The sequence below is a fragment of the Lipotes vexillifer genome, unplaced genomic scaffold, assembly GCF_000442215.2.
Source record: "Lipotes vexillifer unplaced genomic scaffold, Lipotes_vexillifer_v1.1 scaffold390, whole genome shotgun sequence".
In the NCBI taxonomy this organism is placed as follows: Eukaryota; Metazoa; Chordata; class Mammalia; order Artiodactyla; family Lipotidae; genus Lipotes; species Lipotes vexillifer.
Window position 1 is genome coordinate 3,938,056 of NW_006784503.1, and position 12,741 is coordinate 3,950,796.

General features: G+C 54.1%; 1 protein-coding gene across 2 annotated transcripts in view; it reads right to left on the reverse strand.

The window, feature by feature from the left end:
- ASAP2 (ArfGAP with SH3 domain, ankyrin repeat and PH domain 2) overlaps positions 1-12,741 on the reverse strand; it is a 162,402-nt gene that overhangs the window by 8,601 nt on the left and 141,060 nt on the right. The window contains exons 17-23 of one of the 2 annotated variants that reach the window (XM_007456938.1): positions 11,013-11,202; positions 9,633-9,718; positions 7,686-7,801; positions 6,629-6,696; positions 5,430-5,543; positions 2,963-3,215; positions 449-583 (exon numbers count right to left, since the gene is read on the reverse strand). In XM_007456938.1, coding sequence (XP_007457000.1) covers positions 449-583; positions 2,963-3,215; positions 5,430-5,543; positions 6,629-6,696; positions 7,686-7,801; positions 9,633-9,718; positions 11,013-11,202 — 962 coding nt within the window. The remainder of the gene's footprint in view (positions 1-448; positions 584-2,962; positions 3,216-5,429; positions 5,544-6,628; positions 6,697-7,685; positions 7,802-9,632; positions 9,719-11,012; positions 11,203-12,741) is intronic. The other variant, XM_007456939.1, reaches the window with a different exon arrangement.

Sequence of the window (12,741 nt, forward strand, 5' to 3'; positions counted from 1 at the left end):
CGCCCCCCCCCCGCCCCCCGTCCAGTCGACCCCCCACCAACCTCGCAGCTGGAAAAAAGCCCCTCCCCTTCCCCGGGTGCAGAGACTTTCACGGACATGTGACACTGAAGGGCAGAGCACAGACCAGATTATAATCCACAGGAACACAGCCCAGCATCCGAGAACCACCCAATGGCCAAAGGCAGCCCCGGGGCCAATGTGTGAGAGACAGAAATGCTGCTGAAGTGCTCGGGAGACAGAGCAGGAGAGTGAAGGGCCCCCGTGGGGTGTGAGGCAGACAGGAGTCTGCCGCTGGGGGGCAGTGGCCGCAGGGCTGGGGCCACAGAGGAGCCACAGGCCCCCAGGCAGCGCCGGGCAGCCGGCAGCGAACGGCTGCCGAGAGACCCCCCCCCAGCCATCCAGCTGCACAAAGCCCAACAGCGAGAAAGGAAAAAGGAAAAAAACGTACTGGTAGATGTCACGCGGAGAGGGGGCAGCGGTGGATGGACAGCTGGCGGATCTGACGAAGATCGCTGCCGGCTTACACTGTCCACACTTACAGAGTTTGTCTTCCACAGGGCGTTAGCTGAGGAGGCTGGCTGAACTGCACACGCACGCACATGCACACACACGCACGTGCACACGCAGGCATGCACACGCACGCACGCACACGCACGAGCACAGAACAAAAACAGAAACAGAACACTGCATTATTGATCCTCTCCCCTATAAAATGGTACACATGACCCTTCCAGAATAACATTAAGGCCACAAATAGGACGCTGATTTTAAAAAAATTCTTGTTTCTGGTATCTGGAAGACAAATACCAATACACACCGAACCAACGATGCTCCGGGGAAAATTCCCAGTTGGTCTTCTCAGTCTTACCAATTTTATTTCTCAAATTTAAACACTGTTTGAAGAGGGAGATGATGACCACAGTGACCCTCCTGAGCACTGCACTCGGGGACAGGACGTCTGCTTGTCTCTACCCATCTCAGTCCTCCCTGTGGGGTCACCACCTCGCACAGGGGGGCACCTGTCCTCAGACAGAGCACGTGCAGAGAAGGCTGCAAATCAAAGACACCTGGTGAAGGGCAAACTTATTTCTGGCTGAAAGTCAGCTCAGGTGACACACCAGGGAGATGGCACCACCCTGGTCACACCCGTCCTCTGCCCACAAAGCTCCTCCTCACGGAGCAGCGTCTGCTCAGGGCACAGGCATGACCGTGTCTGAGGCTGGGCCTGGAGATGGAAGCAGGCCACACCCGCACAGGGCCCCCCCCACCCCGGGGTCAGAGGGAGCCTTCACACGCCTGCCGTGGACAACATCCTCCTCAATGCAGGGCCCGAGAACATCAATCCCATCCTACTTGTTGTGTGGGGACTCCTTGTGGATCGAGTGTGGAACAGACGGAGGACAAAGGTACCCTTTGGGGGGCTGGCAGGGATGAAGGGCAATCTCTGTCACCAAAGGAAGAGACAGAGCTAACGGTGGGAGTGGCAGAAAGAAATGGGGGAAAAAAAACCCCCAAACTTTCTCATCCTAAGATTTTAAGAAAACAAGAAATAGAGGTAAACAGCTTTCTATTCCTCTTATATGACCCAACAGAGCAAAAGAAAATCTTTCCTAACATGGCACACATAGTCAGTAAAAGTCACCAATGGGGTGGAGATAAACACAGGCACCGGGATCTGAGGGGAGGCAACGAGACGCACCCACAAGGCCCCAGCCACCGCAGCGGCCCCCGCCCGCCCAGGCCCCTCGCAGCTGGGGGACGTGACCTCCTTCCTTGCTGAGGGACCTTCCGGTCAGGCCTGGGTGCCCTGGAGGAACGGGCTCTGCGGGCGGTGAGTGGGCAGGTTTCAGGGGTCTGTCACGTGCAGCATAGGTCCGCTCCTAAGGCGTGTGGCTCAGTGACCCAGACAGGAAGCTCATCAGCCTTCTCTGCCTCCCTGAGCGCTGGGGGCAGAGCCCTGTGGGAGGGTCTGCAATACACTCAGGGCAGCTGGGGGGCGGCGGTGGGCAGAGCCACCCCACACTGTGAGCACAGACCCCACAGGACGGCAGACGTGCGTGCTCCTCCCTCCCGGGGCTCGCAGCACCACCGTCACGCGCCTACATGCCCCTGCCAGAGAGCAGCTCCCGCGCAAATGCAACTTGGGATTTACTTTTGGGACCACCATCGGCCTACAGCAGCCGTGGGCCCAGACATCACGCCCCATGGAGGCTCCTGCCCCCGGTCCCCTGGGGGGACCCCAGCCCAGAGCTGGCCTGGCTACTTGCGGGACCTGCTTCAGGGAGCATCATGGCCAGTGGGCCTTCAGTGCTGGGCAAATCACTAAACCTCTGGGGGCTTAAGTTTCCATTTTTATGATAACAAGAAACAGCATCTGTTGAGTCAAACTCACTGTGCTGTGACAGAGTGACTGAGGTTAGCACAGGAAGCTTTGGCACTTAAGGCGCCGGTAGGACCCTCGGGGACTATTTCGTATTTTTACAGTTAGGCTGAGCACCGTTTCCCAAATTATCATCTCTTTATCCTTCACTTCATGGGGATCACAGAGATAGGAAATAATCGGATGCCACAAGCTGGCCGAGTACAGGTCGGAGGAAGATAAAAAGGGAAAGAATGAAGGCAAAGGGAGCGGTAGTGCGGGGCGGACCGCCAAGATAAAAGGACCAGGAAGGTCTGCAGGAAAACATCCAGGGACCAGCAGCAGGTGCTGACCCCTCCATCTCAGGCCTTCCCTGGTGGCGTCCCTGCATCCCTCGAGTCACGAGAATGGAGTCAAGACACTCTACCACCATCCCAAGAATGACGGAGTTTTTTCAGGAAGCAAACAACGTAAGTACAAAACAAAGGACCCCAAATGAAAAAACATGTCCTGAAGCTGGCCCACACAAAGCAACTATAGCTTCCCCAAAGCAAAACCCAACGACACCGCTCGTGCGTCCAGGGGCTGCCAACAGCTCAGTACCTTTGGCAACGTTCCGCGGGGGCAGTGGGGGAGCACTGGCGGCGCTGGGGGCCACAGGCTGGGCGGGCAGTGGGCTGCTGCTCAGGATGGCTCCGTACGTCTCGTTCTGCAAGATGCTGGGTGCGAAGCTCCTCTGCTTGTCCTTGGCCAGGCTGGCGGCGTCTCTGGCTAGAGACGCGGCGTTGGACTGCAGCTGGCTGGAGCCCAGCTGGTAGAAGCTGACAGGCCGGTCTTCTCGCCGACTGGGACTGGGCTGCGGGGGTAGTGGGCGGAGGTGTGTGAAATACAGACGCGCTGACCTCTTGGGCACAGCGACTGACATACTGGGTACAGCCTCAGGTACAGCAGTCTAACACCTGGGCACGGTGCATTTTTACTGTTACATGACAGCCACAAAACCTAAAATTCACTCTTACCATGTCCCTTAATGGAAACACACACGAAAAAAAGCCGTGATTTACAAAAACTTACAATTCTTCATTCTGTGAAGAATTTAAAATATAAGCTATTTCACCTTTACCATCCAGAGTTACCTCAGCCTAGCTCTGTATTTCACTGCGTGTCCCCTCCATAAACACCCTTCTCTGATGGCAGAACAGTGCAGCTGCTCTAGGCACGCATGGCCACAGCGGATCCCCAACAGCCATATGGCTAATTTGGGGGAGATCAACGTCTTCTTCCCGTAGGAACTGGAACTCTTAAGAGTCCTCTAACTCAGGGGTCAGCAAATCACGGCCCATGGGGCCACAACCTGTTTTTATAAAGTTTTATTAGAAAGCAGCCATGCCCATCATTTGCATATTGTCTGTGGCTGCCGTCAAGCCACCCTGGCAGAGCTGAGGAGTTGCAACAAAGCCTAAAACATTTATTACCTGGCCCTTTACGAGTCTGCTGACCCCTGCTTCACCTGAAAGCCACGTGCATGGAACCAAGGACTTAATTAGATGGAACTCGTATTTCAAAGTCAGCTTCATTATAATAGCTGTGATCTTGAGCAAATTAACCTTCCTGATCCTATTTCTCATCTGATAAGTGGGTCTAACTTTATTTTATTTTTATTTTTTGGTCTCGCCACACGGCATGCGGGATTCTCAGTTCCCCGACCACGGACTGAACCTGGGCCCTTGGCAATGAGGGTGTGGAGTCCTAACCACTGGACCGCCAGGGAATTCCCTAGTGGGTCTGACTTTAACTGCCGGCACTGTGCCTGGAGCTTAGCAGGTATCAGTATCAGCAGTCACCGCCTCCTCCCCTCACGGGACCGCCCGCCCGGCTAAGTCTCTGGCCAACCAACGGCTCATGCCCAGCCCCAGTACGAGGAGCTCAGTGGCCAGTGGCTCTTCATACACAGTGTAAATTCCAACAAAGCCCAGGGCTGTGTGAACCACCACCCGCTGCTCTCTGCTGAAGTGGTGGGGACGAGTGTCAGCACCGCTGCCGGGCTTTCACTGGATCCACGGCACCTGCCGAGTCACTGCCTGCACAACCCCGGGAATGTGACGTGTGCCTGACCAAGAGGCACTCGCTCCAGGGCAGGTGTTTCAAACCTTCTCCCCTTTTAAAGGCAAATCTGAGCGTGAAATAGCCAGCTCCCCTCACTTTGATACCGTTTTACAGCTAACTCGGAAATTTCTTATTCCAAGAAACCATAAGTACAGATACTAACTGTTCCATAAACCGGGATAGTCCAATAGGTTTCGGAAATGCCATGTATAAATAATCAGACATTAATACACATCAGGACATTAAAATCCTACAGTAAAAATTAAAAGGTTACACCCAGCTTTCCCATTAATTTCACAGCAGCTAGGCGTATGGGCTTTGGAGTCAGTCTTCCTGGGTCTGACTCTTCCTGGGTCTGAGCCTCGTGTGAAGGTGGCAGCCTTCCAGGGGTGCCCTCAAGTGCACAAGACAGAGAGCATCATGAGGAGAGGCTGGACCAGGAGGCAAGAGCCCCAGGTTGGTCTCCAAATACTGGCTTCACTGTGGCCAAGACATCCCCTCTCTTGAGGCCTGAATGACCCCATCTAATAAAGGAATGAGTTGGACCCAATGATCTCTAAGGGTCAGTGACTTCAGTGAAGGTTTTAAAGATCAACTAGGTGAACATGGTCACTGCTCCTGGGGAACCTGGCTCTTTACCACATTATCCATAGAGAGAGAGCTCCCTCTAAAATCCCCGAGAATCCAAGGCTCTCTGTAACTTTCCTTCGTATTAGAAGGCGAGAAGCTGCCTCTGATTACATAGTTATCGTTCGTTCACAGTCACGTCTGTAGGAGCTGGGAGACACGAGGCAGTTATGGGGGAAGGGTAAAACCACAAACCTACTGAGATCACTGGAAGCAAAAAGTAAACCGTATTTCGTTTTCTGCAAACAGCTCTCTACCCTAACTACAGGCCAGGACCCACGCCACTCTGAAGGCCGCTGATCGTGACACTCTCAGCGCTCCACAAGCTGGCACAGACCTGCAGCTTCTCATCCACGTCGTCATCACTCTCATCCAGGTCTTCATGGAGCAGTCGCCATTCATACTCGACGTGAACGTGAGAATTAAACCTTCCAGATAAGGCTTGGGTCAGCTGAGAACAACAAAGCACTGTCGGTGACGCTGCTCAAATACTCAGCCTTGTAAAGCGGGTGCCCACCAAGATGGCCAAGAGGTAGCGGGCAGGGAACCTGCACCCCAGTATGAGGCTGGCTTATGCAATTCGCTGCATCTCAGGTCAAGCCCCCACTCCCTAATCCACAGATAACCTTGAAGCTCAAACCCGACCACTCCCATTTAGCGCTTTGTAAGCTGCAAAGTTGCAGCACGCAGCCAAGGGGTGTTTGAGATGTAAAGGGTGACGGTCAGCCTGCAGGTACCCACAACTGCACACGGGAGCATCTCAATCTGAGGAGAAGGAACGTGTCCACTAACTGTTAACCCCACTTTTCCTGACCAGAACGAGGGAATGAAGCCCTGCGGAAAATGACGTGAATGACCAGCTTCTCAATTCTCTCCAGGAAGGTAGATAGCTGGTTCCATTCTAGGTGCACAGGAGAGAAGTTAATCCATTAGATAAATGGGTGCCTTAGCACATTAGGGTCTGACTTTTCTCCAAAGCCAGACAGCAGCCATGTGGTCTTGGACGAGTTACTTAACCCTTCCGTACCTGTCTCCTCATCTGTAAAATGGGTAACAGTAGGTACCTATTAATTAATGCTTTACGGTAATTATCAAGATTAAATGAGTTACTGGACATGAAGTGCTTAGGATAATACCTGTTAGCAGTCCTACAGCTCTGCAGCACCAACTGCTAATGGCGCCATGGACTGAGCACTTACTCTGTGCCCACTGCTCTGCAGAGTTCAACAACGATTCCCCCAAAAAACCTGCGAACTGGTATGCCTGACCCTCCTTCACACACAAGGCAACGGCGGAGAGAGCTGGCATGACCTTCCCAAGTCGCAGCGGTGGAACCAGCACATACTGACTCGTGTTCCGAGTGTCACCATAGCGGGGATGGCCACCTCCTAAGGGGCCCCAGGACACTTTCTCCGAGCCGTCCCCTCTAGGCCACTGGGATCTGCTCAGGACCCTCCTGCAGGCTCTGAGAGAGCCCTCCCCAGGGAGCAGCGCCCCCCACCCCACCCTGTCCGTGCCGGGTGGCAGGACACTCACCAGCTCCTCACAGCGCTCGTGCCTGAGGCGCTTGGCGATGTCCAGCGGCGTCTCTCCTGACTCGTTAGCTAAGAGGCGGGGGAACGAACAGACGTGTTACGGCAGAAGCAAGCAGAGGTCTGACACTGAGAGGCAATTAAGAAGAGACCCGGCAAAGCAGCACCAAACGGAACTGAGCACGACTAATGGAATCCAGCTAGTTTGCCCCAGTCGGTGCTGAACTGTCCTGAAATCGTACAGAACTGCAGCCGTGTGCAGTCGGTAAGGTTTTATAAGACAAGGCTTGAGCTAATCTAATGAAGACAAAACCACTGAAGTAGCCAACTAATGGAAACAAATATCCAGGGTATAAGTTGTGGAATAAAGCAGTTCACGGTAATTCTCTAAGCAAAAGCACTGCTGATCTAGGCATCTGAGTGCAGAAGACTTTACACCTCCTTTTAAGCAGAGTCTGGAGATTTGGAATATGGTGTATTTTCTTCCAAATAAGCCTCAGTCAATGAGATGTCATCATCTCATTAACTTGGTTCTGCAAGCAGGCATGTGCCCTCTTTCTGCTTGTTGCTCTCTGTTTAACAGCTCTTCAAAAGCTCCACCTCAGAACGGCATCACAGCTGGACACCCTCGGGCTAGACTGTGCCTGGCCGGCAACAGGTCAGGGTCCCACAGGGGAGGGAGGGATGAAGGCCAAGCAGACGTGGGTCCCTCGTGGAGGAGGCTTGGTGCCAGTGAACGGAGGGGCAGTGAACAGTGACTCTCACCAGTAAACATGCCCACCCAGAGCCAGTGAGGGGCTCAGCATGATCCTAGGTGGGGGTCAGGAACAGGAGGGCGAGATGCCCAAACCTGGTCCAGGTCACCTGGGTACCAGCGACATCTGCAGGGCCATCCTCTGCCTCTCAGAAAATGCCTGCACATGACGGCAAGCCTACAAGACAGCAGAGGGAAACTGCTGATGAGCACGAGACCACAGCAGCCTTGCAGGGCGGGACTGACTGCCCAGCTCTGCCCAGAGCCCCGCACCAGGAACTGCACGGGGCGGTGGGGGGAGGCTCACCGATGCCGATGGAGGCCTTGCCCCGCAGCAGCAGCTTGAGGCACTCGGCGCTGTCGGTCAGGCAGCAGTAATGCAGAGCCGTGCTGCCCTTGCCCGTCTGTTTGTCCAGGTTCCCACTGGCAAGGACGGGAACAGAGAAAGAGAAGAGTGAGTCACAGGCCAGAGGACTGGGGCTGCCCGGGCAGGGACTCTCAGCTCTGCCAGGGTGGCTGCGAACGATGGGCACGGCTGCCTTCCTTCCCCGGGAGAGGCAGCCAGAACTCAGGTTCACGGAGGGCAGGGTTTCTCTCAATCCTCCGGGGTGGGGGGCCCACAGCACCAGCCCTGCCTGTGGGCAGGAGGAGGCCTTGGTTTAAGGCCATCGGGGAATAAACAACAATGGCAGAGCCCGCCAGAAAGGGAGCAAGGCACCTGTGCGCACCTGAGCGGGGGCACGGGCAGGTGAACCTGGCATCCCTCCCGCTTCACTGGCAGTGCCCATCTGGGCCTTAGGAAGCCTGCATGACTTGCCCCATCTGTCCCACACAGAAGGACGGGGTGAGCTTTTCTCATCTTACTAACAACACTCTTGCCAGGAAGGGGAAAAGCCGCTCTTCCAAAGTTCGGAGTCCACAGGCTCCTCTGAGCTGCCCTGAAAACAGGCTACGGGGGAACCGTTAGGAGACCACAAAGATTCTTCCAACACAAAACAAAACCAGGAGACCCCAGGACAAGCCACTCAACCCACTGGTGGAGGTGGCCCTGGGCCTGTTCGGAGCTGGACAGACATGTGGGAACAGGAGCGTGTCCATCAGGAGGTGATGCCCGCAGCTCCCATCAGGAGGAAACCAGCCACACTTACTCCTTCCTCCCACCCTCCCTTTCTTTTTTAAAGCAGCTATGTTTTCAGTGTGAAAAAGGAGCCTCGCTTCTGATCTCCCCTCCACTCCTGCTGTCCTCCTCCCATTCTGGAAGGAAAGAAACCAGGATTCCCCTTCTCCTGCCCCTGAGAATTTGCACTGAGGGGGATGGCACCGCTCAGCTGCTCACGGAGCTGGCCCCTGCCACACTCCTGGCACTGGGACAGCATTCGGGCTCCATCAGAGAATAGGGCGGTCCGAGCAGCTTCCCCCAGGCATCCAGAGAACTCCCGGCTCCTGGGGAAGGAGCTGCCTCCCAAGCTCCTCTACCCCTGGCCATTTCTTCTTCTGAAGACAGCCGGGAACGGCAGAAGATACAAAATGCAAAATCTCTCCTTGCTTCTGCACTTTGGAATCTTCTATTCCATCTGAAGCCAACTCCTGTGGTTTTTAACCAGCAGCACCCCCTCCAGCACCCACCCACCCACCCACGCCAGGATCAGGCAGTCAGGATGCTCCTTGACGGGGCTTCACCACTGGCCTTCAGCTGCCAGGCAGGCCCCGCACCAAGCGAGGCAGAACGTACCAACTGGGGCCAGGGCAGCCGTCCGTGCATGTCCTCTCTAAAGTCAACTTCTAATTAAAAAGAACAGCTTTTCCAACCACGCAGAACGCCCACAACCCCGAGTTGCGGTTTACAATGTCAGCTCGGCCAGCGGCTGGAGGATCTCTGCTTCCTGCTTCCCTCTCGCTCTGCTCAGGGTGCCCCGCCTGGACCTCGTGGGAACCGCACCTCACAGCACAAGCAAAGGGGTGGTCGTGGGGGCCACAGACAGAGGCTGCTTTCCTGGGGCTTGGAATTCAGCAGGCCTATCGACGGGGCGAGTCCCAGACACTTAGAGGTGGGACCTCGCAGACCCCGGAAGGGGGCTTTATTAGGATTGCATCCGAACACTCCACACCTGGCAGCACTGTCCCTGTCCCATGATTCCTATTCAGACCCAGGGAAATTCCAGCATCTTGGCCACACAACTAAAGCAGTGGGGCAACCCCTGGCTCCATTCTCAGAAACACCAAGGAACACCTTCCCTGATTTTAGAACACCTACCTGTTCTGAACTAAAAAGTCTACAATGTGAAGAGAAGTCCGGTCCACGGATCTGACAGCTAGGTGGAGGGCAGTTTCATCCGGCTCCTGAAGACCAAGCAGAAACATTCCAGAATTCCGAGGGGAGCATTCAATTCTGTGTCCCACATGAGAAAAATTGTGTATTTCTCTTCCAAAAGCCTCTAAATCTTTCCTTTGAAAAACGTTACCTCTAAGATACCAAGGGCCCCTTTAATCTCCATGGCAAACTCTGCCCCTGGGAACCTGCAATTTAGAGACTGGCCCTATTCCTTACTCCACAGGAAATAATGAGGAATTCAGGGGTTTCACGTCAAAGTCCTCTCGATCTTTCTGCCCTCATCCCTGCATCTCAACATGAGGTGTTGCCTGTAAGAGGGGTCTCCGTTCAGGCTCCAGGAAGGTTCCCCGGGCTCTTAAACTTGCTCCCTGGGTAAATATAAATGTATGTCTTAAATGCCGGGTTAAACTTTTTCATTCTATACTTACAGATAATGCCATCAATGCTAATACCTGGACTGCCTTCAGTTGCTATTAAATGGCACATGACTACCCCTGCCTCTTCTGAAGGAAGTTCTGGCCGATGGGAGAGAAGAATCATGAATGAAGGCTGTTTCAGGTAGGTGGGTGGGAGGGAGCTGGAGGCCAAGGGAAGATCCAGGTAACGGGGAACGTGGGGCAGAGGGAGACAACGGGCCACCCCCTCCTCCTCGGCTGCAGCGCAGCTCTGAGCTGAGCACACGTGGCCCTGGGCACCCTGGCTGCAGTTCCCTATCTTACTCTCGAACACTGAACATTACGATTCCATACAACGTGCTCAGCTGCTAAGGGTGACCCAGTTCCGTGCGCCTTTATTCTGAGGGTAAGGAGGGTCCAGGGGGCTGTGAGTGTGCGTCCAAGAGCACACCCGCGGAACAGAATTAGGACACACCGGCTGTAACACTGGTGGTTTCCTGCAGACGGATCCCGACGGTGAGACCCCACCCTCTTGGCCCAGTTCCCCCAGGGAGGAGGGCAAGGGGAGTAGGCTGGACAGCGGTGCACCAGGCCTGGTCCAAGCTCTCCTTCCTGTTGTGGCCTCGGGAGCTGCAGCCGAGGCTTGGCTGAGGCGCTAATGCGGCTCTCGGAAGACAGAAGGAGGCACTTCGGCCTCTGAGAAGATGTTCCTTCCCCCAGGGATGGACCTCCCTTCCAGAGCTGCCATTACAGTTCTGGTTTAAGAATCAACCACTAATTTCCTCCCCCAGGACTCACTGCCTCCTCTTTCAGAGTCACACGACTTTGTCAGCATTTCTGCTGACACTGCCTTGCCACTCCCCGCCCTCTCACCCTTTCTCTTCTGTTTTTACAGGTCTTTTCTTACATGTCCATTGGCCAGTGGGATTTTTTCTGTAAGATCCACACCATCAGCGTATGCTTGGAGTAATCCAAAAATATCTCTGGCTTTGACAGCCTCACAAAGGCTGTGAAGTTTTGCCGCATTATCCGCGTGTCTTTTCCTTGCATACTTCCTCTCAATGTACTTGGCAGTAATGTAGTCCTTTCTTGCATTCCTGAAATCAAACATAATTGCCTTGTAAATGATTAAGGGCCTCTATTCAAACAGATCCCAACATCCACTCATCTATAACTACTTTAAAAAAAATCCCGTCCCGCCCTCCTCGTAATAAGCACTGGCAGAAAGATGGGAAGCGGGAAGAGGGCGCCGTGTGGCTCCGGGAAGCGGGCGCCGTGTGGCCCCCCCTCGGCACCTGCGTTCGCTCAGCCTCCAGGCACTTTCAAGAGGCCAGAAACCCTCCAGCTGACAAGACAAGTGGAATCAAGGCCCGGGTCTAAGGGCTAAGCAGCCAGGTTGTGGGGCTGGCAGCCCTCATGGGAAGCCTGTCTTCTTGTTTGCGGGCACCGTGCCTGGCAGACAGGCTCACCACACACCTGACGAACCAAACGACTGTCCATCTTCGCGGTCTATTTCCTGGCCTTCACCGCGGCCTTGTGTGTGCAGACCCTGCCTCTCAAAGGAGCTCGGAGTGCCAGCAACTCCAGCGGAGCCAAAGAAGCCCGGGCTCAAATCCTGCCCCACCACAGACTGACGTGCAACCCTGGGCAAGTATGTGGCCTCAAGTCTTCTTATCTGTGCAAATGCACATGGCCTGTGAGAAGGGAATGAGCTGACATGTTTGCTGCGCTCACGGCAGGTCCTTAGGGCCTCGGAAAGTACCGATGAACTTGAAAGACAGAGAGCAAGAAAAACAGCAGCTCCTGGTCCAGAGGACTCGGCATTTTGCTCCAAGGACTTTAACAAACAGCAGCAGCAATAATAAAAAATGGAGACACGACTTTTGAGGGACAGTAAACACTAATTACTTCAAGTGACAATCAAGTCAGAAGTGCCAAGAAATGACCCAGTGTCCATCAGCTGAGGAACAGGTGTCCATACAATGCAATACGATTCAGCCACAAAAGGAAGGAAGCACTGACACAGCCCATGATGTGGATGAACCCTGAAAACGTTAAGTTACATGAAAGAAGCCAAACACTAAAGACCACACACTGTGTGATCCCATTTACTGAAATGCCTAGAACAGGCAAATCTGCAGACAGGTAAGCAGTTGCCCAGGGCTGGGAGAGTGAGGGGACAGAGTCGGGGATGGCTAACAGGTATGGGGGTTCGTTCTGGGGTGATAAAAATATTCGAAAATTGCTTGTGGTGATGGATGCACAGCTGTGAATATACTGAAAGCCGGTAAATTGTACATTAAATGGGTGAATTGTATGGTATGTGAATTACATTTCAACAAAGCTCTTAAAAAAAAAAGAATGTCAGGGAAAACCAAATTCCAAATACAAAAACCTGACTTTAGCCAACAGAGCTACCAGGGATATAGGAAGAATGACATGAGAGGACTGAGCTCCCTGCTTCTTTTGTCCCCTCTTTCTGGAAAGTGCGAGGTATACTGAAATTTCACAAGGTCAGGCAGGGGAGGCTGAACTAGAAGAAGGGGCCTGGGCTCCCCCCCCGCCCCCCCGGCTGGTGGTCAGCTCTGAGAGCCCACAGTCACTCGGGCCTGGCTCTCAGTCACTCGGCCACATCT